This window comes from Hemiscyllium ocellatum, chromosome 14 (genome assembly GCF_020745735.1).
Source record: "Hemiscyllium ocellatum isolate sHemOce1 chromosome 14, sHemOce1.pat.X.cur, whole genome shotgun sequence".
Taxonomy (NCBI): domain Eukaryota; kingdom Metazoa; phylum Chordata; class Chondrichthyes; order Orectolobiformes; family Hemiscylliidae; genus Hemiscyllium; species Hemiscyllium ocellatum.
This window is the reverse complement of record NC_083414.1, coordinates 21,983,183-22,010,813: the sequence shown is the minus strand read 5'-3', so window position 1 is coordinate 22,010,813 and position 27,631 is coordinate 21,983,183. Positions and strand designations below refer to the sequence as shown.

Here is a 27,631-nt window from a genome sequence, read left to right as displayed (position 1 = left end):
GGCTCAAGGGTGATAACAAACAGGCAGGCAAATGAAGTTAAGGCCACAATCAGATAGCTCTGAGTTTATACATGGGCCATGCAGTAGGTTCAATGGGTCGAGTGGCCTATTCTCCTATTTCTAATGATCTTGCTCTCTTGTAATTGACTTCTCGGGTGTGTGAAGATAGAGACCGCCATGGGGATCATTTTCAAATACAAATCTTCCCTCAGAGCCTCAGCAGCGGGAAGAAAGCCGGTACTGAAGCATCATTCCAGAGGAATCCATTACCGACAGTAAATACAGAACCTCAGTCAAACTCTGAGGAATTCGTTTTGACGAGGTAAATATTGCGACGTTTTCACCAGTTCTACGATTCGAAATGCATTACCCAAATGCAATATGAACCTTCGCGATGCCGTAGTTGTCTTCATCGCCAATCGGGAATCTGGATGCGGGGATGTGCGCGAGGCTGTGTACGGTAAGAAGCAGCGAGTTGATTGGTCACAGAGGAGGGGCACGCGGTTCCAGGTGGACAATATGGCCGCTAGGGGCCAGTACCTGTTGTATGAAGAGATGTGAGTTTCACAATTGCAGATTTTTAGTCGCTATCCTGATGGATTGAGTTGTTTACCAGGAGAATCTGTGTGGTTTGAAGCTGTTCAGTTACGTATTAAAAAAATGATTTGGAGATGCCGGTGTTGGACTGGGGTGCACAGAGTTAAAAATCACACAACACCAGGTTATAGTCCAACAGGTTTAATTGGAAGCACACTAGCTTTCGGAGCAACGCTCCTTCATCAGGTGATTGTGGAGGGCTCGATCGTAACACAGAATTTATAGCAAAAATTTGCAGTGTGATGTAACTGAAATTATACATTGAAAAATTGATTGTCTGTTAAGCCTTTCATCTGTTAGAATACAGTGACAGTTTCACTTTTTTCATGTGTACATCACAAAACTTTTTTTTAAAAGTTGCATTCTCGGGTTAGCTGTTAACAATGGTGTTAGCTAGACAATAAGTTGAAGGTATTAGCCCCCTATGTTCTCTGTCTATGACCTGATGTTTAGATTGATTCTAACCTAAAAAGTGAGATAAGAGTTCTGCATAAATTCATGCTGTTTTTGAGGTCAGAGTTCTACATGAATGCAAGGAGTTGGGGAACACTTCAGTGGTCCAGGACATTCAGCTCAGCCTCAGACCTTCGGGTGACCATCCTCCAAGGTGGACTTCGGGACAGGCAGCAGAAGAAAGTGGCCGAGCAGAGGCTGATAGCTAGGTTCGGTACCCATAGGGAGGGCCTCAACCAGGACCTTAGGTTCATGTCACATTACAGGGGATCACCATTGCACTACACACACACACAGATATTCCTACACATACATACACATTCTCACATACATACGGACACGCACACAGACACCCACATACAGACTTAAGACACTCTGCACTCACTACACACACACACACTTTCTCACACTCTCAACCCCCAACCCAGACAGACAGACATACACAGACAGACAAAGACCCACGTGCACACATATATTTTGTGGGGTGAATTTGTACTTACAGAGTTACATTGCACTTTGCTCAAAAACTGCATACATTCATGTAGAACTCTGAGCTCAAAAACTGCATGAATTTATGTAAAACTCTGTTACTCGCTTTTTAAATTAGAATCAATCTAAACATCAGGTCATAGACAGAGAATACAGGGGGCTAACACCTTTAACATATTGTCTAGCTATCATCATTGTTAACAGCTAATCCAAGAATGCAACTTTTAAAAAAAGTTTGTGATTTACACATGAAAGAAGTGAAACTATCACTGTATTCTAACAGATGAAAGGCTTAACAGACAATCAATTTTTAAATGTATAATTTCAGTTACATCACACTGCAAATTTCTGCTATAAATTCTGTGTTACGATCAAGCCCTCCACTATCACTTGATGAAGGAGCGTCACTCCGAAAGCTAGTGTGCTTCCAATTAAACTTGTTGGACTATAACCTGGTGTTGTGTGATTTTTAACTCTATATAAAAAAAAGTCTGTTTGGGGAAGAGGACGGTTGTCAGACTTTATGTTTTGCAAATGGTGGAAATAAGCAGCATGTTAGTAGTAATATCTGAAGAGACAAATGGAGTTAACATTTCAACTTCCTGACCTTTCATCAGAACTGGATCTGTTAGAGATACTTTCTAATCAACCCGTTCAGACACATGCCTCTGGAGCAAGTGGGACTTGAACCCAGGTCTCCTGGCTCAGAGGTGGGACACCACTACTGTGTCACAGCAGGTTTGTTGAATGAAACTTAAAAAGTAAGGTTGATACCATGTTCCAGTTCTGATCAAAACTCATCAATCTTAATTCTGTTTTTATCTTTGCATGCACTGCCAGACCTGTTGAACATATTCATGTTGATTTGACAAGGTATGCTTATGTTTCAGATTTCTAGCATTGACACATTTATTTTTTGACTTTTCAATTTCTGACTTGTTAGCTTTGATCTTTATTGAAGAGCTGCAAATTGAGAACTCGCAACTAATCAGAACAACTTTGGTCTGTCTTTTAATAATATTAAACACTTTGGCTTTTGTAACATAATTTAGAATCATGTTCACAAGCATGTATTGGGTTCTCAGATAATCTAGGTAAAGAATATTGTATGTTGCAAGTGAATTGAAGGGTTGTTGATGCCAATGATTTTCTGAAATTAATTTTGTTAAGGTCCAAATCTTGTGATTTATAACTGAAGTAAGAAGAGTGACTAATGCAATATGGTCTCCATCATGGATATTATAAGAAGAGCTTGGACTGTTTGTTTTTTTTACCCCAGAACATAAAAGGCTGAGTGTGACCTTTTTATAGAGGTTTTGTAAAATCATGAGGGGCATAGATAATGTGAATAGCCAAGGTCTTTCCTCCAGGGTAGGGAGTCCAGAACTAGAGGGCATAGATTTAAAGTGAGAGGGGAAAGAATTAAAAGGAACCCAAGGGGCAACTTTTCCAGCATAGAGAATGGTTTGTATATGGAATGAACTGCCAGAGAAAGTGATAGAGGTGGGTACAATTATAATATGTAAAGGACATTTGGACAGGTACATGCTCCTCTCGGATGCTGCCTGAACTGCTGTGCTCTTCCAGCACCACTAATTCAGAATCTGGTTTCCAGCATCTGCAGTCATTGTTTTTACCCACATGAATAGGAAAGGTTTAGTCAGATATAGGTCCAGTGCAAGCAAATGGAACTAGTTCAGTTTAGGAAACCTGGTTGTCATCGACATGTTGGGCTGATAGGCCTGTTTCCATCTGTATGACTATTTGTAACAGGACATTTGGGGTTTAAGTTTGCTTGGATATGTTATGAGCAAACATACTAAAGATATGAAGTGCTTATTTGTCAAAGTTCATTTAAACATATTTATAGTTATTATCAGGACCTCCCAGGATTTGCATTTTGTTTTAAATTAAAATCTTGGTCATAGTTGAGCTTTTAACTCTAACTTACAGCGGAGCGACTTCAACACGTCCAATGACTCAGGCTAGTTATAGTATTGTAGTTGCTGAAATTCAGACATCAATGAATTCAGCACCATGTAGATTTTCTTTTACCAGTTCTATCTAAATAAGCGTACTTAGAGTCATAGAGATGTACAGCACGGAAACAGACCCTTCGATCCAACTCAGTAACTTGAGAGTTTCAAAGATCTCCCTTCCCTCTGTTTTTACCTGAATACCACACATCAATTGATACAATATGCAGGTAATTTGTTTACAGGTTTTTGCCTGTATTCTTCTAACCAGCTCCTAGTCTGAAATGTTTTCTCTCTTTCATTTCTATAGGAAAATGGAATCTGCCTTTGGTTAGCAGATCAAGGAAGTTGCCAAGTATAAAATAATTGCATGTGTGTAACAGATATTTTCAAATCAGCACTGGATTGTTGATTTCAGGTGAGAATTGAATGTTTCAAGTGAGCATAATATGAAATGCATTCTGTCTTGTTAATTGCTTGCCATTTAATACATGACATACCACAATTCTAGTTCAATGATGTTTGAAAGTATACAACTTCCAAAGAGAGTCGCATATTTTAAGCCCTGATCTGTTTAATATTCCATCAACCTTTACACACAAATTACATGGACTCAAACTTAGAAGAATAAAAGGGCACATCATTTATATATTCAGGGCTTTGTTGTTCCCTATCTTTCTGACTTCCTCCAGTCCTACCACCGACAGTGCTCTGTGCTGCTGCAATTCTGGCCTCTGATGCATGCAAGATTTTAATCGTCCCCCTGTTGTTGATTGTGCCTTCAGCTGTTGAAGCTCTCAAATCTGGAATTCTTTCCTTAACTTCTCTGATGTTGGGCTCTTTCCTGTCATCTTTTAAGATACTCCCTAAGATCTGTTTTGTCTATTTGTTTTGCTATCTCCTTTGTGACTGTTTGTTTGAATTTTCTTAGATTAAAAGCCTTGTGAGGCAATTTTAACATATTTCTATGGTAAAGATAGTATACAAATGGACATTCTTGGTACTGGTGAAAGTGTGAAATAGACTGTCTTTGGTAGCAGGAAGGAGAGAATTCTTTATAAACTGACATGCGAGTGGCATTTTTGTTTTAGGCTCTGATCAAATTACCTTTTGCAGCCCTTTTATTCTATAATTGGCCATATTTTAGAAATGGAAAAAGTGAGGACTGCAGATGCTGGAGATCAGAGCTGAAAATGTGTTGCTGGAAAAGCACAGCAGGTCAGGCAGCATCCAAGGAACAGGAGAATCGACGTTTCGGGCATAAGCCCTTCTTCAGTAAAGATTCCTGAAGAAGGGCTTATGCCCAAAACATCGATTCTCCTGTTCCTTGGATGCTGCCTGACCTGCTGCGCTTTTCCAGCAACATATTTTCAGCATATTTTAGAAATATTGACTTTTTTTTCCTGATTTTGATAAATACCTACCATGAATATCTTCAATTTTGGATTAAGAGAGTCTTCTTTGTGCAGGTATTATCTTTCTGTCGTTCTGCCTTTTGATAAAACAAAGCAAATGTTAATTCAGGTGTGAATATTGTTCGTAAATGATTTATCTGTTGGCTGTTCTGTCCTGCAGGGTCAACTGCTGGAACCATGTCATCAAACATCCTTTTCACAAACTCGGCAAAGAAACGAAACACCTCTATTATTTATAGCGTGGAAAGGGTGTCATCAGAAATATCAGTTTCAAACCTTGCAGGACTTTCCAACCGAGGGAAGAAGAACATAAATAGTGATTGTGAAGGATTTCCACCAAACAAACGACACAAAGCGGAAAAGGACATTAGATCAAATGAAGATCCTTTTGGAGATAATGAAGATTTCACTGCAGATGATTTGGAGGAACTTGATATTCTAGCTTCGCAAGTTTTAAGTCAGAATGCGATGCCTGTCTCCAATGCTACAAAAGCATCAGTGAGCAATATTAATAACAGGGAAGCATTAGGACTAACAAATGATACAAGTACAAAAGTTGCTACTTTAGCAACTGGATCGTTAAGAAATGTAAATGCAGTAAAGGAACCTCATGGTAATGTGCAGGTTTTCATTTGCAGGATTTTTTAATATTGTGCAGTAAATTGTAAAGTTCTAAAAATATTATTTGCTTAGTTTTCTCTTTTCCTTTGTCATGTTGCAGTGACATGAGCACCAGTTCCAAGTGGGCATTATTTACATGTAACATTCCCAAATTGTCATGGCAAACCCTTTGACAGAAGAGGAGTGATTTAGGAATGGCAGTTAGTACCACAGCCGAAATTGATCTGCTCACTAGCCAGCATTCACATTCACATGTTCTCCAGTTCATGATATTTTTGCGTTGATGAAGTGATGCTGAGGCTAACTTTTATGACCATAGTTTTCAATCTTAGGTTTCTTATTAGGGATCAGGATTGAATGTCGAACATTAATGGCCATTATACCCTGGCTAATGTCCTCACTGGTTTGTTCTTAACTTTATAAATTAATTTAAACGGAAATCATTAAAATGTATTTTTTTTTAAAAAGGCATGCTATAGTCATGAAGTAATTAATATGCAATGAATTTTAAATTGGTACAATTTTATAGCACACCGATATACAGTCAAATTAGATACAACAATAGGTTATTTGTGTTTTGCACCTCAGAAAATAGTGTTTTGGAGGACTTCATAAGGAATCCTTATCAGACCACAGCTGAACAATTTTGGGCCCTTACCTAAAAAAAGCTATACTGGCATTGGCGGTAGTCCAGAGAAGATTCACTCGGCATGGAGGGACTATCTTATGAAGAGAGGTTCAGTAGATCAGGCCTGTATTCTTTGGAACATTGTAAAATGAGAGGCCATCTTGTTGAGTTACAGTAGTTAAAAGTGAGGACTGTAGATGCTGGAGATCAGAGCTGAAAATTGTGTTGCTGGAAAAGCGCAACAGGTCAGGCAGCATCCAAGGAACAGGAGAATCGATGTTTTGGGCATAAGCCTGAAGAAGGGCTTATGGCTGAAACGTCGATTCTCCTGCTCCTTGTATGCTGCCTGACCTGTTGCGCTTTTCCAGCAACACATTTTTCAGCTCTGATCTCCAGCATCTACAGTCCTCACTTTCCCCTAGTTGATTTTAATCTACTGCGAATCCTCTTGCAAGGATGCTTTCCTTGAAGAAGCTCTCTTCCTCCCTCTACCAGAATTACAGTAGATGCTGAGTTTTGATATGGAAAGGTTGTTTCAGACCAGAGGGCACAACCTCCGAATAAGGGGTCACATGTTTTATGACTATTGTGAATCTGTGAAATTCATTCCATCGAGGACTATTGAGGCTGGGTCATTAAGTATATAGCTTTTTTTAATCAGTAGGGTTATTGGGAAAAGGTAAGGAAATGGATTTTAAGATGAACAGATCAGCCACTATCTCACTGAACGGTGGGGCATCCTTGGGCTGACTAACCTAATTTTGCTTCCGTCTCATGTGGTCTGAAGGATGTCAAAGATGATGCAGGCTGGAAACTAGAATCTTGTTTCAAGAAAAAGTGCTCAAAGGCAGGGAGAGAGCTAACTAAACATTGTGATTGGAAAGCTTTCCAGAGGTATAGGCCAAGAAATCCTATGAGATTGTTGATGGGGGTGAAACCATATTTCAGAATCTGTAGAACAGAGGATAAATCCTCTGGCAGCTGGGTGAATTAAATGGTGGCAAATTTCGACAACTAGCTCAGTGATTCTGAAATCAATTTGTGAATGAAGTGATCCATTTGTAGAAAAGTGTCTCACAGTGAATGGAAGTTTGGGACACAAGGACAAAGAAGACAAAAGAAATTCATATGTTGAAGAGAAACTCTTTTATACTTGAGGTTGTGTGTAGCACCAAGCAAAGTCATGAATTTTCAACCATTCACCTGAATGGCTTAAGATTTAATGGACAATTTTCAACTTGCCCAGGTCTATGTTGGACAGGAAATCCAATAATATGCCAACAGCCTTGTAATAGCAGCATTGAAGAAGTAGACTTGGACGTTGATGGTGTGGCTAGTGTTTAGTGTTGATCAAATAAGTCATATTCCGCCTTTGGTACATGGGTTCACATATTTCACCCATATTATTAGGATTGTATACCACAACTTATTTTTAATTAGGGCCACTTTATATTTACATATAGGTAGGTAAGGACAGTATTTCTTTTGGTTTTCACAAGAGGGAGAGTCAGAAAAATGTCGTACATATTGCGTGCACAGCATGAAAATGCGCTATTTACAGGATGGTTATGCAAGGTTGGTCATAAGCAATACAAGTTTGTAAATTCCAATTTAATCACTGACTTTCCTGTTCTATGTTTGTCCAAAGGGAATGGTCTCATTCAAAGTAATGATACTGATTCATTTGGATTTGAGGTTCTTCAAGAACAACATGAGAAGCTGAGGCAACAGGTGATGTAAATTCTTTTGTACTGAAATAACTGTGACTGAATCCAGCTGATTGTTCCCACTGCTGGCTCGAGTCTTTGCATGTCATTTGCATATTAACTGTCCTTAGAAATCCATTATCAACAAAATTACACTTGCAGTTGGGTAATTCCTGACAATATTTATATCATTTTGATTTACTGGGGATCTTTTGTATCAAGGTTGTATTGTATTGGTTGTCGATGCAGTAAACTTTAAAATGTCAATGCAGTTTCACATTGTGACACAATAGATATTGTAAATTTTAAGTTCTTTATGTATTTCTTGAATCAGTTGCAACCTTGTGGTACCAAAATACCAGACATGCTGTACAGACAGACAGTCTAGACAGTCATAGAGATAGACAGCACGGAAACAGACCCTTTGATTCAATTCATCCATGTCGACCAGGTATCCTAGATACATCCAATCCCATTTACCAGCACCTGGCCCATTTTCCTCTTAACTCTTCCTATTCATATACCTATCCAGATGATTTTTAAATGTTGCGCCTTCACCACTTCCTTAGATCGCCAATTCAATATATGTACCATCCTCTGCATATGCACTCTAGTTTTGGACTCTTCGACCCCAGGAGAAAGACCTTGTCTGTTTACCCTATCTATGCCCCTCATAATTTTATAAACCCCTCAGCCTCCAAAGCTCCAGGTAAAACTGCCCCAGCTATTCAGCCTTTTGTTGTGCAGTTTTTAGATTTGTGTGAAACTTTGTGCATCTGCACTGATTCTTTAAGTCGGTTGAATGACTAATCCAAATTGCAATCTGAAACTTGCTTTCGTTATATTTCATCACACTGGATGATGCTGTGAGCCATGTATAATTGTATTAGATTTCTGATCTTTTGTCATGTATTTAACAACAAAATTGTAAGTTTGCTTGCTGAGATGGTAGATTTGTTCTCAGACGTTTTGACACCAAGCTAGGTAAAAACACCAGTAGGCCTCTGGTGAAGCATCTGTGTTCTGTTCTGTTCTGCTTGCTATTTATCTGTCTCTGTTTTTGTGGTGGGTGATATTATTTCCACTTCTGTTTCTGAGAGCTTGATAAATGGGGTCCAAATCTTTGTGTGTTAGTGGAGTTGCAGTTTGAATGCCAGGCCTTTAGGAATTTCTGTGCGTGTCTATATTTAGCCTGTCCCTGGTCGAACTGGTGTCCCTCTTCATCTGTTTGTATAGATACCAGTGATAGTTGGTCATGACTTTTGGTGGCTACTTGGTGCTCCTGGCGGCTAGGGAATTCCAAGAGACCTGGCATTCGAACTGGAACTCCATTAACAGACACAGATTTTGACCCCATTTACCAACCTGTCAGAAACAGAAGTGGAAATGATATCACCTACCACAACAAACTGAGACAGATAAATCACTGATGATGTTACCTAGCTTGGTGACAAAACATCTGAGAGCAAATCTACCAGCTCAGCGAGGAAGCTTAAACCTGATTCACAACCCGTGCTACAAATCTTCTCCAAAATCTCATTTAACAACAAAGCTTTTTTTTTAACCTCCAGAAGGCTTTTGTTTATTATTTGTAGAGAAGAAAACAGCATTAACAATTTGTTGGTTGACCTTGAGTTTCTGATAACAATGAATTTTTTGTCCCTCAATGATGAGAGCATCAAATAGAAAAGCCTGCACTTCATTGATTGGAAAGGTTGAGAATAATATTGTAGAATATGTTTTTGTTCCATATTATCTTTGGAGGCCTTTAATTGTCAACGAATATATATAAAACTATTTGAGGCAATACAAAATTGTTAATTGGACTTGCATCTTTCTTGGCTCTGAATTTCAGTATTTGACTATTTGGCTTTGATAAGACCAAGATATCTGTTGTTGATGTCCACTTCTTTTGAAAAAAATGCGCTATGATTACCATCTAACTGATGGCCTTTATTTTGTCTATTTTCTTGAGTTTGATATTTGGCAGTAGCTTCACCTTTTGGCTATTTGGTACAGGTGATGAGACATCTATGTACTAAAACAAATTGACATGTGAATCTTAAGATTGCCATTATTTGAGTATTAAGTTTTGTTAGTGCTGTTTTTGATGTATGATTTATTTGCATATGTGTTTGTTTCTCCATATTGTGTCAATATTTTTATTATTGATTTGTGGCATGTGGGCATTGCTGGCTAGCCAGCATTTATTGCCTTTCCCTACTTGCAGTTGAGAAGGTGGTGGTGAGCTGTTGTAGTCCATATGCTGCAGGTTGACTCAAAATGTCATTAAGGAAGGAATTACAGGATATTAGCCCAGCGACAGTAAAGGAGTGACGGTGTATTTTCAAGTCATGAGGGTGAGTGGCTTGGAGGAGAACTTACGCGTGGTGGTTTCCCATGTACCTGCTGATCTTGTCCTTCTAGATGGAAGTAGACATGAGTTTGGAAGATGCTGTCTGAAGATCTTTGGTGAATTTCGGCAGTGCGTCCTGTAGATAGTACACATTGCTACTGAGCATTGGTGGTGGCAGAAGTGGATGCTTGTGGATGTAGTGCCAGTCAAAAGAGCTGCTTTATCCTGGATGGTGTTAAGCTTTTTGAGTGTTATTGGGATTACATTCATTCAGGCAAGTGTATTTGGAGTGCTGCTCCTTCACGTCACACAAACACCAGGCTATGACTATCTCCAATAATGGTTTTGGGGAGTCAGGAGGGGAGTTAATTGCAACAGTATTCCTAGCCTCTGACCTGCTCTTGATCCCATTGTGTTTAAGTGGTGAGTTCAGTTGATTGGGAGTTACCACAGACTAGACAAAATGTTAATGGTGAGGGATTGAGTGATGGTAACACCATTGAATGTCAAGGGGCAGTGGTTAAGTTGTCTTTTATTGGAGATAGTCATAGTCTGGCGTTTGTGTGATGTGAATGATCACCTGATGAAGGAGCAGCACTCCAAAAGCTGGTACTTCCAATTCAGCCTGTTGGACTATAACCTGGTGTTGTGTGATTTTTAACTTTGTACACCCTAGTCCAACACCGGCATCTCCAAATCTGGACTGCTTCAGTATCTGATGAGTCAGAAATAGTGCTGAACATTGTGTAATCAATAGCGAACATCCCCACTTCTGACCTTTATGAGGAAGGGAAGATCAGTGATGAAGGAGCTGAAGATGATCGGGCCTAGAACTCCTGGAGCTGAGATGACCTTCAAGCACAACCATTTTCCTATCTGCCAGATGTGACTCCAACCAGCAGAGATTTTGCCCCTATACCCGTTGATTCCTGCTTTGTTAGAGCTCCTTGATGCCACATTTGGTTGAACGCAACCTTGAGGTGAAGGGCTGTCACTCTCACATCACCTCTGGAATTCAGCTCTTTTGTCCATTTTTGAACAAAGGCCATATTGAGGTCAGGAGCTGAGTGACCCTGGCAGAACTCAAACTGGGTGTCACTGAGGATGTTATTGCTGAACCTGTGTTGCTGGATAGCACTGATGACACCTTCCATCATGATACTGATGATCAAGAGTAGACTGGGGCAGTAATTGGCTGGGTTGGATTTGTCCTGCATTTTATGAATATCCATAATCTTCACCAATTTGTTGGGATATCCAGTTGACTGGCATGTTGATTTATTTTCCCTTCTGCCTTAAAGGGATGCATCAAATCTTTGTTTGGCCTCCTCCTCCTTGATTACTTCTCTGAGAAGGGAAAATCAATATATCTTCTATTGGAGAATGAATGTATTGTCTTTGCAGAATACTTTTGTTAATTGTTGACTGCGCTGAGTGAAACTCAAACTTGGAATCTGAACATTTCCAAATCTTGTTTTAACATCTCCAGACATGCTGACTGAGCCTTGCTCAGCCTGGAATACACTCTTGGTTTCTTTATATCAGCAATAGCACATTAAATGTTGCTATATCTTCAGGTGTTACAGTGGTGTAACTGCTGGAATTGAGAAGAGTAGGAGGTGATTTGATTGAAACCTATGAGATCCTAGCTGGTCTTGACAGGGAGGATGAGGAACAGATGTTTCCACTTGAGAGTATCTGGAACGAAGAGTTCTTTTATAAAAAATAAGGGTTCATCCCCATTTACACAGAAAAAGGGAGAATGTTTTTGGGAGGTGACTCTTTCTTTTGAAAAATGGGGGAATCAGAGTGTGTTTTTGATTAAGCGGTGAAAGGTTATCAGGGTAGGTGGGAATGTGGAGTAATAGATCTTATTGAATGACAGACTGGGGTGAAGGGACTGAGTGACCGACTTCTGTTTCTAATTCGTGTGTTTGTATGTACAATCCCAGTGGAGAGTAATCCTTTTTTTGAAAAGGAACACATTTTTTCAGTGACCAGAAATAACTGAAGAACAAAATTTCAACACTATTTAATTTATTGTTGCCTATTGAAATCAAAGGTACTTTTGAATGAACACCTTTTTTTTTTGCTGTGCACAACATTTCTGGCTGATAAATAACATTACAAAAAATTCCAAAGTATCCCCCAGCACTCCAATCTTGTTTCTCCCCACTGCACTCAGTAAAAACATCCAGTATCCTTTGAAAATTATTTTGCCTAGCCTGGGTCTTCTAGATCCAGTTTTCATCAGCAAGATTCACCACTGCATTAAGGCATTCATTAAATCCACAGAGCCCTTACCGTTGTGTTCCTTTCCTTTCCAACAGAAAATGAACTCTCACCGCATCCTGTTTAATCACTCTCTGCTGCTCAAAAAAAACTGTGCTTTTCTGTGAGATGCTTTGCAAAGGTGTTAAAGTTGTCACTTGACATTTCAATAGTTTCTGTCTGTGTGGCAGCCAGACCACGTGGGCATGTTTCCAAGCTGATTAACCTTTTCAGAATCTGAACTAAAGCAGACATTTTAGAACATAACAATTTGTAACCTCCACTGCTCATGATGGGTACTTTAATCTTATGTTAGTTAAATTAGCTAAATTGATAACATGCAAAGCACCATTAGAATGTCTAGTTTGAGGTTATAGATAAAGTAATTAGATGTATTCAAAAATTAATCTACTTTAACAAATCTGTATATAACTTCTTTATAAGTTAAGGCTATGCTCAGTTCTGTGAACTTCTTGAATTTGTTAAAAATTCTCCTTTTTCTATCACATCCTAATTTTAGAATCTCGACAATAATGTTTGTAAATGACAATTAATTGTTTGAGATTGTTCAAGTTAATCTTTGAGTTTCTGTATGTATTTAAATAATAGTTTAAAGTGACATTTATTAATTCATCAGTTTAATGAACTAGAAGGGAAACTGCAGGTGAAAAATGGTGAAATTCGAGTTCTGCGAGACTCTATACGCCGTATGGAATCTGAATTTGACCAGCAAAAAAAAATGTACATGCTTGGTGAGAAGGAGAAAGCAGAAGTTCAAAACCAAAGAGAAAAGGAGCTGTCCAAAAAGGTATGAAACAAATAGAGCAAGAAAGATCACTTCCTATTTCAATTTGTACGACTTCTAATTTAGAATAAAGACTACATTGCTTACTAAGCCAGTGCCTTCAAAAGCATGCACAGTCTACTTTGTTTAGATTTCCTGTGAAAAGTTGCACGTGAATATGCACTGACCTTGTGTTCGGCTATTCTGTAACTCTTGAGTTATCTCAGTTTCCTCTTTTCAATCGGCCAGAGGTTCTGTTTCATTCAGTGTCTGCCCTTCATTGGTTGTTTGACTTGGGAATTTGCATTGAATTATATTGGGCCTGCAGCAGTAACTGATTATTTGGTTCAACAGATACATATTGGTTTTTATATTTTGCACAAACCTCCTCACATCTCTTTTGTAAGGAGTTGTATGCTCGTTTTTTTGTTTGCTATTATTGATGTGTGCTACTTAGTTAATATTGTAGTTCTTTGTATATTTGAAGAATAAGTTGAGTGCATTGAAATGTTAAGAAGGACAGTTTTAGTGTCTAATTTTCCTTTTGTCCCTTATCTGCACTCCATGACGTTTTGGAAATAGATCTCTGATTGAGGGCACTCTTCAGGTTCAAGCCAAGGCAAAGAAAATCATTAAGTTTGTTGACAATGGAGACCATTGGTTTTCGCCCATCCAAACATCAATGTATGCACCAAGATATTGAAATGGAGCTCCTACCTTTTATACTCCCCAGCCCACCTTGGCTTGTGGAGTCCCCAACATGTGGAGTCTTGAAGTTAATGATGATGATGGCTCATCATCTTCTCAAGGGCAACGAGGGATGAGCAATAAATGCTGCTTAAAATTGTGACAACCAGATCCCATGAATGAATTATAACAAAATGCCCCTTTTAAGATTGTTGCTACTTAAATTTTACAATGGCAATTTTTTGCTAAAAGCCCATGCTGCTACATTCCTTTTCAATTTAATTCACTCCATGTTGACGTTAGCTTAATCTTCTGTCTGGATAAATATATTTTTAATGGTGTGTTTTTTTTAAATTTAGGTACAATCATTGCAGTCCGAACTACACTTCAAAGAAGCAGAGATGAATGAGCTGCGTGCAAAACTCAAAAGTTGTGAAAGACTAACCAAATCTGCAGTCCCGAGTGTTGCAAAAATCAGGTACTTGAGGCAAACTAAATATTTGGCTTTTGAGAGTGAAAGACTTCTTTCAAGTCTGTACATGTTCCTCTTCTGTTTTTTTATTTATTCTGTGAAGACATTAGCTGTGCCACATGTGCAATAAACTTGTTCATGTAACATCCATAAATCCTGTCCTGTGGGAAAAGATGAGCATTAAAATTAACTGGTTTAACAGGCTAGCTGGACTATGTAGTTTGTTTCATCCAATCAGAATGGCTAATAAAATGTTTTCTTTCAAAACCAGAAAAAATATTCTAAAATTTTCAAGTTGATTGTTGAGGATAATATATTGCACAACATTTATGGTTTGTGTGCAGTTTGGAAACCTTGATTCTTGGGCAACAGATCAGTTTGTGTGTGACAGTTGTTTTAGGCAAGAAATACAAGAGTTATGGGCAGCATGGTGGCTCAGTGGTTAGCACTGCTGCCTCACAGTGCCGGAGACCTGGATTCAATTCCCGCCTCAGGTGATTGACTGTGTGGAGTTTGCACGTTCTCCCCGTGTCTGCGTGAGTTTCCTCCGGGGTGCTCCAGTTTCCTCCCACAGTCCAAAGATGTGCAGGTCAGGTGAATTGGCCATGCTAACTTGCCCCATTTTGTTTCCCAGTCACCTGAAAATGTCAGTTTTACTATATTGCTTATATGTATTGCACAGGTGAGAGGCATGTAATGAGCTGCTGGTAGCTGCCTTCTTTCTCTCAACAGCTTAATAGCTAAATGCCACAATTATTTAATTTTTAATTGTAAACATCAATTTCACTCAACTGTTTTTCAATTTGTACCTATGTTACTTGCAACTAGACATTGAAGATTGTACACTGCAACAAAATGGTAATTGAGATTCTTGGACTTAATACATAAATCTTCAGCATTAATTCATCCGTATGGGTGTTGGGAAACTCAGCTTGAGTGTTCTTACATTTATTTGCTCAGATTTGTTTTTGAGCTTGGCTATTCTCGCAATGAATACTGTACTGTGGACATTTTATTTTAAAACCTTTGCTCTTCATAGAAGAAAATGTTAAATTCTCATGCCTGATATTTAGTCTCTTGATTATTGAATTTAGTTGGCTCATTCAGAGGGCTATTGAACTAGAAGAGAAAACAATGTGAATTTGAGAGTGAATTTGACCTTACTTATACTGATCTACCTAAAAGTTTATTTTCAAAGAATTACCAAATTCGAGTATCAAATTATTGAAAGCAGCTCATTATCACCACCTCAGAGGCAAATGCTGGCCAGCTATGACCTAATCCCATGAACTGATTGCAATAAATTCTTTTAGTTGAAAAACATAAACTAAATGACACTGATTCCTTAGTGGATTATTGTGCTAAATTCAAATTATTGGAGTATTTATACACATTGAAATATTAATTTTTAATATTTGCCTTGATATCAAAAATAGCTATGAGCAAAATGTCTGTTTAGCCCTAGGAAAAACTCCTCTGGATCCATTAAACCTGAAAGTAGTCCTTTACAGATTGCAAGGAATTATTTTCCTGATAAAAAAGCATTTGCTGCCGAGATGTCTCCTGTGCGTTCTGTGTGTTCTGCTCCAGCAGCGAACCGGATCTTGGCTGATCAAGAAGGTGATGTTTTTTTCCTCATGGCATTTATTTTGTTGGTTTGATAATAAACTGCAAAGGTTGTCAAAGGTATTTTCTGAATTTTTATCATCACGATATGAAATTTCTCTATGAAGAATATTTGAATCATTGGTTAGCATGTCTTTATCTATTTAACTTTGTATATATAAGAACCTAAACGATAGGAGCAGTGGTCATTCAGCTCCTCAATTTTATCATGGCTGACCTGCTTTGGCCTCCTTATGTTTTAATCCCGGCTCTTTATAGCCTTCAATTCCTGGGTTAAAATATCACCCTTCTACTTCTGCATTTTTAAATACTTTCAGTGATCAACCATCACAGATCTTTGAAGTAGAGAATTCCAGACATTCACTACCTTCTGAGAGAAAAAAAATTCCTTCACACCTCAGTTTAAAATGAGTATCCATTATTCTGTAACTGTGTCATAGTTGAGTCAATTTAAATCGCAATGACAGTTATAATGCCCTTGCATATCTCCATTATTTCCTGATTTATATTTTGTCCTACAGTGATGCACCTCATCAGAGGTCTGTAGATGACTTACAGCCTTGACATTGTTCCCTTGCTGTTCTTTATTACCACCCAAGCAGTTCCATCTCACAAGCTATAACACCTGAATAGCTATTCACTATTGCATGATACATTTCTTTGTTAACATGGCTACCCTACACTATCTGATTTTTCAGTATGTCAAATTTCCTTGAATATTGAGTTCCCAGTCTTGGATGAATATGTTTTATTCATGATCTACAACTAGTTAGTATGATTATCCTGCGTATTTTTGATCTTGAAACATGTTTTAACCATCCATAAATCTAAACACAGTCTTTCTTTTTGACTTCTTTGCTTTTTTAAGTGGACAAAAAAATTGATGGAATGCAATTCGGAGCTGCAGAATTCGTTTTCAGGAACTCCATTTTCTGAAAATAAATGTCACTGATCCAAATTCCATGGTATCCATTGGGCTTGAGATTTTAAAATACCACTGTTAGTCATCAGACCATTGATTTTTGTTTTAAACTAATATATTTCAATGTAAATAACAGACTTTTAGCTGAGTTTGGTGCGGAACAGAAACAACAGTCATCACAAAATATTAAGAAACAAATGAATTTTTTTTAAAAAAACAGCTTTTGTTACATCAGGTGTGGTAGAGAGAGAAACAGTGTTGATATTTCAAGTCCAATATAACAATCAGTTCTGTCTCCATAGTTGCTACCAGATTGACTCTGACTCAGATTTTCCACCATTTTCTGTGTTTCCTTCCGATTTGCAGCATCAACAGTATTTTGTTTCTAAAAGCATGCCTTTCCCACTTGCTTCAGATCAATAGTCTTGGAGCTACTCTTGAATAGGGGCTGCATCTATGGATTCCCACCAGTTTTCATATTCACCCTATTTTCATCATGATTATTGGTACACAAGCAGATGTATTGGGTTGTTGCTACGTGCTCCCTTACATGACTCTGGGCATCAACAGAGGAATATGACTCCTAATTAAGGAGAACAAGATTAAAGGCCTGGAGGTAATTGCATTTGCATGCCATTGCTCCACCCTTTTACAGGCACTCTTTACCATCTTATGAACCAAATAACAAACTGTTTCGTATTACCTATTGTCTTCAGTTTGTGTCAGATATTTAACACTGTTTGTGACATTACTGCTAAACGGATTCACTGTGTACAATGCTGTAAAAATAGATATCACTGCCCCATTTTTTTGACTGGTGTTGGCTGTTTTCACTGGGTATTTTTATAGTTTCTTTTTCTTTTGTGACAGTCTTTCTTAACATCCTGAATGCAATCAGTAGGTAACCTAGAAACAAACAAAAAAGTAATTTTGATGAAAAATAAATAACTGCTCTGATTTACTAAATTGATGCCAGGCTGAGGAACTGAATCAAGTGAAGCACAGCAGGTATTGTTGCTGGAGCGTATGCTGTTTGTTGGATCACAATACTTTTGTTGATTACAATATAACATCAGTTACATCAGGAGGAAGATATTCGAGTAGTAAGATCATGGAATATTTGATGTCGAGAGAATTATTGGAGGTTTAAGGTCATGAGGGATTTGAACATAAACTTGAGTGTTTGTCTTCGTGCCAAATTGGAAACAAATATGGGTTCATATGCACAGAGATGATGCAGTGAGTGAGACTTGATGCTTATTTGAGTATGGCAGCTGGCTTTGTTAATTTGCAGTTTATACTGGGTGTAGAATGGGAAACTACCCAGGAGAGCAGTGTATTAGCATTGTCTAGAGGTAATGTAAGGCATTAATCTGTGTTTCAGTGTAATATTAGATGATCCAGGGTATAAATGGATGATGTTATGGAACTGTTAATTAAGAGTTAAAATTATAACTTTTAACACTTGCAGACACTCAGGATTTGAAAGAGTTGCACATTACCAGGAGGGAAATGTTGAAAAAGTGTCCCTCACTTAATTCCTTTCAGGGAAGATTGTCTCATAACAGACAACCTGCAAGTAAGTAATTATGATATTAATGCATAAATGCAATTTGGCAGAATATGAGCCCATGCCAATTAATTCATGATGCTGTAGGTTATGGGTTTGGTGATGCAGTTTCCATGCCTTTAAAAATATTGGTGTCACCTGGTAATATGCCCTGGACACTCGATCTATAATATCTTTTATTCCAGACATGACACATTGATTTACTCTAGCATTGATTCTGCATTAAAGAGTGAAAGAAATCTATATTCAGTTGTGAAAAATGGATATTCTTTAGTTATAAGCCAGGCAGTGTTTATTTTAGTGTAGTAAAATTCAAGTAGGGTTTCTTATAACTGGGCTTCAATTATTAATTTACAATTCAAATTTTTGTAAACAACTTTGTATCAATACTTGGCAATTAGGTGATGATTACTGCGTGTAACAAACAGATGCGGGCGGCACGGTGGCACAGTGGTTAGCACTGCTGCCTCACAGCGCCTGTAGACCCGGGTTCAATTCCTGACTCAGGCGACTGACTGTGTGGAGTTTGCACGTTCTCCCCGTGTCTGCGTGGGTTTCCTCCGGGTGCTCCGGTTTCCTCCCACAGTCCAAAGATGTGCGGGTCAGGTGAATTGGCCAAGCTAAAATTGCCCATAGTGTTAGGTAAGGGGTAAATGTAGGGGTATGGGTGGGTTGCGCTTCGGCGGGTCGGTGTGGACTTGTTGGGCCGAAGGGCCTGTTTCCACACTGTAAGTCTAATCTAATCTAATCTAATGACTGTTATAAAGTTATTGCACTATTCAAATGTTTTCAATCTCCAAGTGTTGGATAGAATTCTTAGGTGACAATCAGACTCTATATAATTTTGTAGGCATATTGCAATCCCTGAGAGAATGGGAGCACCTCAATTAGTCTCTGAGGAAACCTCTTAAAATTGCACATACTAAGTTCCTGTGGTTTCTTGAGTAGCATTGTAAATTGTAAACTTGATCTTTTATGGGGATTGTGAGAAGTCCGTATATGATGTATTGGCTATTCTATTCCTAGAATCTCACTTCTTCTTGATCTTTTGAAGATGAGCATATGTTCTGCCTATATTCATCTCACACTCAGGTGCCTCAGGATTTTGGAAGAATGAGGGAAGAAATTTGCAAAATGTAGGGAGATGTTAATGTCAAATCATGATGAATACTTAGAATTCTGTACATGAAGTGTTAAATGACCTGAGCTATGTCATTGTACGGAGAATCTAAGAATTGTCAAAGCACTTCTTCACTGGCATGAGTTCACTAAAATCTTCATTTCTTAGATATTTTCTGGTGTTCATACCTTTAACATTCCTTAGTGAAACTGAATTCCTTCTCACTGACAGCATTTTTAATCTCCCATCCTTCCTCCTTGAGGCTCTAAGTTATGATACATCTGAAATTTATGTGCTCAGCCAGTTGCCATAGGTGTGAATTATTGGGTTTGTGACTTCACCCTAATGTGTGAATTTTTCAGAGGTGAATGAGGGATGAAAGTCAGTCAAATGTAAACTTTCCTCTGTTTATCATTTTTATTTGCTTGTTTGTGAAGAAATATGAAAATAACATTTTGATTCAGTTTTAATTGAGTTAAAGGTACAGTTGACATTTGTTTTCAGTTCACGTTATTTAGTTGGAGGTGTATTTTCATCTATTTAGGTGAGGAGAAGCAGGCAACTTGGTCCAATGCTGATCTTCAAATGGCGAATAGAAGGGGCAGAGAAGCAGTCAAAGGTGAGGCTTCTCAGACTTTCAATACCTTTGTTTATTATCTCCAACTAAATATCCTATTTATTACTGAGGTAAATTGAACCTACTTGTATTTGTAAGCCACTCCTATGGCTATGACCAGTCCTAAGGCCCTTGCACAAATTTGATCTTTTGGATGAACCAGTATGTTGATTTGGAAGGGAAGTGTCTGAGGTGGGATGACTTAAGAATAAGTATTGTAAATATTTCGCAGATTAAATGTTTCTAGATTGCTATAAAGACTGCTCCATTGCTCCAAATCACCTGTAAGCAAATATGAATATTTATGAGTAAATGGGCCAATTTTGTAACTTTTGTCATTAGAATAGGTCTTGTTTCAAAGTTGGACATCATGGTGGGAAAGAGCTGATGTTGTGCAGGCTAGAAATTGTTTAACTTCTGGTTTTCTTAGGCATTAGTTGTTGGCTTCAGCAACGTAGTGATCTCTTTTTATTGTGGAATGTGTGCTTCTTAAGGTGCTGTACTGATGACTGTGTTGCTGAGCCAACCAGTTGGACCTGGAACTTTGGGATTGAGCCACCTTCTCAACAGCAGTTCTGAAACATTTTATGGATTGATCCAACAGCATAATTCCATTGGCATGTAAGTATAATTTATTGCAAGTGAAAACAGTAATTGTAATAAAGTTCCATGTCACAATGCAAAAAATTAAACAGCCCTAATCTTACATTTTTCAAAAGAATTGGAGAATTTGCTGTAATTGTTGGCAGATAGTGTAAAGAAATCTTTCTGAATATAGAAATTCTTATTTAGTTCCAATGTTGGAAAGAGTTCTTGTTTCAGTGGATTATTTTGCCAGTGAATTGCAGTATTTCCCAGCATAATACTGATGGCAAAAATCTATTAATGATTTCCTATATGGATGGAATGGTGACATGGGTGAATAAATTGCAGCAGTTGACAATGTCTAAGCCCATTTGAGGAATATGCAGTAACACATTGTGACTTCTCTAAAATGGAACTTATTCTTGTTTTGAAATTGTATGGATGTTTGTAGCTTTAGCATTTTTAATTTTAATCTCTTAAATTCCAGCAAGGCAATAAAGGATGTTTTGAGTGTTCATCCTGCTTTGCTGAAGTTTCTTTCGGTAAATAATTCATTCCTGACAACTGTTTTGTGTTTAAAATGCATTCAGCTAGCTGTACTTTTGGAAATTGAGCAATATTTTTAAAACACCAAATTATGTCCCAAGTATAAAGTAAAATCTTGTTATGTTTAGATAGACAAATAAGTTAGCTTCCAGGATGGCACTTAAATTCTCAGAATTTGAACTCTCTCTAACTCTGAGACCCCCATCCCCCTACAGGACACACTTTCTCTTTTTGCCGTCTCTTCTTGGTCTTGAGTACTACTTTCTCACTTGCAGCGCATTCCTTCAAACCTTGAACAACGATTATATTATGTGCCTATTTTGCGTCTTAAATATGCCATATTCTGTTTCAAGTATCATCAATTTATTTCTAAATCTCTGCATGATTGGGGAAGACGATGGCCAATGGTATTCTCATTGGAATGTTCATCCAGAGACCCAGGTTCAAATCCTGCCTTGGCAGATGGTGAAATTAAGAGTCTAATAATGGTCATGAATCCATTGTCAATTGTCAGAAAAACCCATCTGGTTCATTAATGTCCTTTAGGAAAGGAAGCTGCCATCCTTACCCAGGTTTGGCCTACATGTGACTGCAGACTCACAGCAACGTGATTGACTCTTACGTGCCTTTTGAGCAATCAGGGATGGACCATTAATGCTGGTCTAGCGAGTGGCGCCCACATCCCATGAATGAATTTAAAAAAATACAGTCTGTTTACAATCATCAAAATAATAAACTTTATGCCCTGACTGCTGCATTTATTATATTTTTATTTTTAACCTCTGTTCCTTTTTATTTCCGACAGCAGCTAACACAAACATTACAACAATTTGTCTCATTTGGATCATCATTGTTATGATGTTTAAGAGGTCATTGTTCCAATATGTATCTAACTGTCACAATATTTCGCCTTCCTTAAAGTTACATTTAAGACAGAAGCAAGGAGTTTTTCTTTCTCTCATAGAGGGTTGGGAGTCTTTGGAACTTTGTCTTACTCAAAAGATATTGGAAACATTGTCCCTGAATATTTCTCAGTCAGAGATATACCCTTGGTGAGTGTAGTGGTGAAAATTATGAGGGTAGGCAGAAATGTGGGACAATCAGATTAGCCACGATCTTAATGATAGAGCAAGCTTGAGAGACCGAGTGACTTACTCCTGCTCCCAATTAATTTTTACAAACCTGCTCAGTATTTTTTTTTAAAAGCGGGTAGATAACAAATATACAGAATATCATATTGTTTGAAACAAAACTTTTGTTGTGGTATTCAGTAACTCTCATGGGTTTGTTTACTCAAGGGCTGGATTTCACTTCTGGTTATGTGATATTTCAGTTGGCTTATGTTTCTTAGGTTCAATCCAACATACCAAGTTCACTCAGCCAGTATGGATCCAGATCAATAGTTATACAGGAAACTTGATTAGACTATCCAGAATATGTCCAAAATTTAAAAATCCAGATAATAATGTTTTAAAATAATATCTTTCATTTTGTAGCGGGACTTCATTAGCTGAGAAATCTTCTGAAGTTGAAAAAAAAGGAACACTTTCCAGTCTAAGTGAGCTTCAGCGTTTAGCTATGTGTGGCATTAATATGCTCATCTTTGACCAAGAATCATCAGAAGAAAAATTGGATGCCACAAAAGCTACTCATGGACTGAGTACTCAAAATGACCTGTCTAGTGCAGTTCACCTTTTGCCATTAATTGATTATTACCTTGGGACTTATTGTAAAGCTTTGCAGACTGAAAAAATAGGAAGAAACCCTGCAGGAAGCAGAAATTGCTGCTCTCCCAGTTCTGTAGAGTCTACTGCCTCAAATGTTGATGATTGTTTTAATAATTTGGAAGATTTTGCACTTTCAGCACTTGGTGTTTTATATCATCTTGTATCACATAGTCAAAAGGCTGGAAAATCTTTGTTGGTCCCTACCTCCGGTCAAAGTATTGGAGGTAGCACTATCATCACGACGCAATCACATAAGAATGCAACACTGAGTAGGCATGGAAACGAAGACGAAGCAGGGGCATCTGAACTTCAAGAGGAACATGTTCAACAACAGGGATTGGTTGGTTTAGAACAACCTCGGCACCATTTGTTCAACAAATTGCTGCAACTTTCTGATCCTGTGGTTGTAAGTGTCTCTCATCAAAGAGAAAATCTGCAGAATCTAAGCCTGAGAGTTCTGGGGAAGGTTGCAGAAAGCGCTACTACTGAACTCCTCTGCAGGTAAAGTAAAACAGAATAAAATCTCTCTCTTACTAATAAAATTTTATCAACAAGTATCACTATGAATCCTGTGAAGTCCCAGGTTAAATCACCCTTGTGCTATGAGTTTGCTGGTGGTAACTGGGTTGACAGCAAATGTACGGTGATTGCCCTCGGCTCCCCTTAGTTATATAAAATGAGTTTTGATTGTTATTCCTGATCCTTATCCAGTATCCCTTCTAGGTAGTGCCACAGGTCAGCTCTAACTGTCATAGGTTTACATCCTTTCTAGCTGTTGGATTGCCATCTGGGCACTTCGAATAATTTTAGAAGGCCTTATCTGTGTTTTAAAGCCCAACTGGGATTGATTGTCTTTACAATATCTAAGTTTTTCTTTTTTTTAGATTTGATTACTTAGTGTGGAAACAGGCCCTTCGGCCCAACAAGTCCACACTGACCCGCCGAAGCGCAACACACCCAGACCCATTCCCCTACATTTACCCCTTCACCTAACACTACGGGCAATTTAGCCTGGCCAATTCACCTAACCTGCACATTTTGTTTTGGATTGTGGGAGGAAACCGGAGCACCTGGAGGAAACCCATGCAGAAACGGGGAGAATGTGCAAACTACACACAGAGAGTCACCTGAGGCGGGAATTGAACCCGGGTCTCTGGTGCTGTGAGGCAGCAGTGCTAACCACTGTGCCACCATGTTGGAAAAAAAATGCACAGTCCAAGTAATAGTGGCAGACAAGTCTGGCAACATCAACCATCCAGAAATCTACTGATTTAATTTTCTAATCTGAAATAAATGCAACCAGAATACTTTTAAAAATGTATTGAACTGTTTGTTTAATTTAGTCATGACAATTGATACTTTTGTAATTAAAATGTTTGTGACAGCATTTAGTAGAAGCTTTATCCTTTCAGATCAATGTAAAAATTTCAAAACAATGCAACTATTATTGTGTTCAGCAAAATTTTTTATCCAGTCTATGGATCATTCTGATTAGACTGTTAGTCTGATGTTGCACAGGCTTTCAAATGTTAAATTACATTGTGATCTGTTGCTTACATGGACAATAGTTGAGCCATTCAGACTTTAATCCAGAGTGTGATCATGTGTTTTGCAAATGCAATTGATCTTTTGTTCTTGCTTTGTTTTTGCCAGGAAGCAGTTCTTTGAAGTGTCAGGCATGCTACTTGTTGAGCTTGCCCTTATTTTTCAAATTAATGCATGCTTGTATGAATTTAAAATGCATGCACTGAATGGCTGTAGGCTCATGAGAAGTCTTTTGAGGCTGAATATTCTGTGGTCAAACGACCATAGAATCATAGAATCTTGTAGCTCAAAAGGAGGGCATTCAACCTATTGTAAGCATGCTGGCATGCTAGCTGTTTGAAATCACAGTCATATTCTTGATTGTGCCTAGACCATTTCTTTGCGTTTTTTTTCTCAAGGGCGATGGTTAATGATCATTCCAATCTGACAAATGGCAGAATTACCCAAATAATAGCACTCAAATTGGCTTGAAAGACAAAGGGAGGGAAAAGGCTATCATTAAACTGCTACTTCTGTGATCAGTTTTTATTTAGCTATTCTGCAGGAATCCTGCTTCCGTTGCCTTTTGAAAAATATTTGAGAAAGAAAGACAGAGTTCCTTAAGAATTCAGGTAGGTTGCAGGCATGTTGTGGGAAAACTTAAAACAGCTGTGATTGGTTCATCAAAATCACAAGCAACATTTGAGTAATAATTGGAATTGGTAATTCAAATCATTTGTTGCTGTGTGGGCCTTTAGCTCACAATTAGTGATTTTTTAGAATTGAATTTTTGAACTTGCAACATAGAAAATGTTTGATATTGGATGTCACTTATATAATTCCCTCTTGGGGAAATTGGTCTTAAAACATATTTTTCACTTTGTGATGCATATAACTCTTTGTGCCAAAAGTGATGGGAATCTTTACATTTTTGTTTGTTTCTCCTCTGGCTATAAAAAGATTAAAGGTATTAGGGTTTTAAGTCTTGATATATAATAGACTCATTATAATGAGGTCTTTTTAAAAATATTGTACTGGACAGGAATGAAAGAAAATTGAAACCCAGTTTCCATACTTTACAGTCCATAACATTTTTTGAAGTAGAAAATGTGTTTCTTGACTCCTTACTGTCTGTGATCAATTTGAATAACCAGCAGCAAGCTTTTGAAATAGAGGATACATTATGCATTTGTAACACTCGTACTTTGTGTCTGCCCTGGTTCTAGTCCAAGCATAGTTCAAAACAATAGTGAATTTTTATAAGTCGTAAATTACAAGCTATTCTTTTGTTTACATATTTGGCTTGTCTAAGCAAAAGCATATCTTGCTTGCAGGTTTGCAAAGGTTGGTGTTCTCACTGCTGGTGTGAGGGTTCTGTGCATTTGATAACTGGAGTGTATAATCAGAATTGTTGACTGATTTCCTCATATTGATGGATTTTCAGTTAATCATGAAATTAGTTACTTTGTAATCCTCGAGAGCTCTGCTGGTGTGCTGGTAGACGCAGCCTCCTCTGGAGATTCACAGTATTGCAGAAACCAATCTTCAGTCTTTTCAATTCACTCCACATGACATCAAGACATGGTTGCAAGCACTTGATACTGAGAGCAATCGGGCAATAATACTGAAAATAGATGGGAACGCCACTCACCAGCCCTTCACTGTCACTGGATCAAGCTGTCGGAATTCCCTAAAGCCATTGTGGGTCTACCTATAGCACGTAGACTGTAGAGTTTCAAGAAGACACCTTCTCAAGGGTAACTAGGATGGGTAATAAATGCTGGCCCAGTCAATGAGACACACACATCCCCTGAGTGAATAAACACAAAGCTTTTTGAGTTCAGCTACAGTATTAGGCTTCATGTGGCATCAAGGAGTCCTAGCAAAACTAGAGTTCATGGGAATTAAGGAAAACTGTCTACTCGTTGAAGTTATACCCTGGTGCAAGGGATGATCTTTGTATCTTTGTTTTTGGAGGTTAGTCTTCTCAGCTCCAGGATATCTTTGCAGGAATTCCTTAGGACAGTGCCCTATGCTGAGCCATCTTCAGCTGCTTCATAGATGACCTTCCCTGCATCATAAGGTCAAAAATGGGTTTGTTTGCTGATGATTCCACCAAATTCAAAACTACTTGAGACTCTTCAGATACTGAATATTGTGAAGCATTTCATACTCAAATGCAGCAAAGTTGATCACCGTCCAGGTTTGTGTTGAAAATTATATGTAATATTTGTACAAATGCCAGACAATGACCATTTCCAACAAAAGAGCATCTAACCATTGTTCCTTGACATTCCGTGGCATTGCCATCACTTGAATTCCCCACTATCAATATCCTGGAGAGTTAATATTGACCCAAAACTGAATTAGACCAGCCATATAGAGACAGTGGCTGCAAGAACTGGTCAGACATGAGGAATCCTGCCTCAATTAACTCCCTCCTATATCCTCAAACCTGCCCACCCACAATAAAGCAAAAGTCCGAATGTGATGCAGTACTTACTTGTTTGGCTGAGTGCATTCCAATGACACTTGAAAAAGCAACCCTCGTGATTGTCCACACACACCTCCAATGCTCAATAGCAGCAGTGTCATCCCACGCAAGATGCACTGGGCGGCACGGTGGCTTAGTGGTTAGCACTGCTGCCTCACAGCGCCAAGGACCCGGGTTGGAGTCCCACCTTAGGCGAATGTCTGTGTAGAGTTTGCACATTCTCCCCATGTCTGCGTGGGTTTCCTCCAGTTTCTCCGGTTTCCTCCCACAATCCAAAGATGTGCAAGTTAGGTGAATTGGCCATGCTAAATTGCCCATCGTGTTAGGTGTGTTAGTCAGGCATAAACTGTAAGGTAGGGAAATAGGTCTGGGTGAGTTACTATTCGGAGGGCTGGTGTGGATTTGTTGGGCTGAAATGCCTGTTTCTATACAGTAGGGAATCTAAT

General features: G+C 38.3%; 1 protein-coding gene across 6 annotated transcripts in view; it reads left to right on the top strand.

Moving 5' to 3' along the window:
- The first annotated feature begins 438 nt into the window (after positions 1-438).
- atrip (ATR interacting protein) overlaps positions 439-27,631 on the top strand; it is a 50,912-nt gene continuing 23,719 nt past the window's right edge. The window contains exons 1-12 of one of the 6 annotated variants that reach the window (XM_060835483.1): positions 439-460; positions 2,380-2,412; positions 3,826-3,933; positions 5,091-5,543; positions 7,828-7,910; positions 13,150-13,320; positions 14,343-14,461; positions 15,915-16,075; positions 18,475-18,582; positions 20,238-20,312; positions 20,804-20,930; positions 22,937-23,668. In XM_060835483.1, the coding sequence (XP_060691466.1) occupies positions 5,108-5,543; positions 7,828-7,910; positions 13,150-13,320; positions 14,343-14,461; positions 15,915-16,075; positions 18,475-18,582; positions 20,238-20,312; positions 20,804-20,930; positions 22,937-23,668 (2,012 nt within the window). In that variant the 5' untranslated portion in view covers positions 439-460; positions 2,380-2,412; positions 3,826-3,933; positions 5,091-5,107. Of the gene's footprint in view, positions 461-495; positions 558-1,984; positions 2,278-2,379; positions 2,413-3,825; positions 3,934-5,090; positions 5,544-7,827; positions 7,911-13,149; positions 13,321-14,342; positions 14,462-15,914; positions 16,076-18,474; positions 18,583-20,237; positions 20,313-20,803; positions 20,931-22,936; positions 23,669-27,631 lie in introns of those variants that run through there. The other 5 variants (XM_060835485.1, XM_060835482.1, XM_060835486.1 and 2 more) reach the window with 5 other exon arrangements.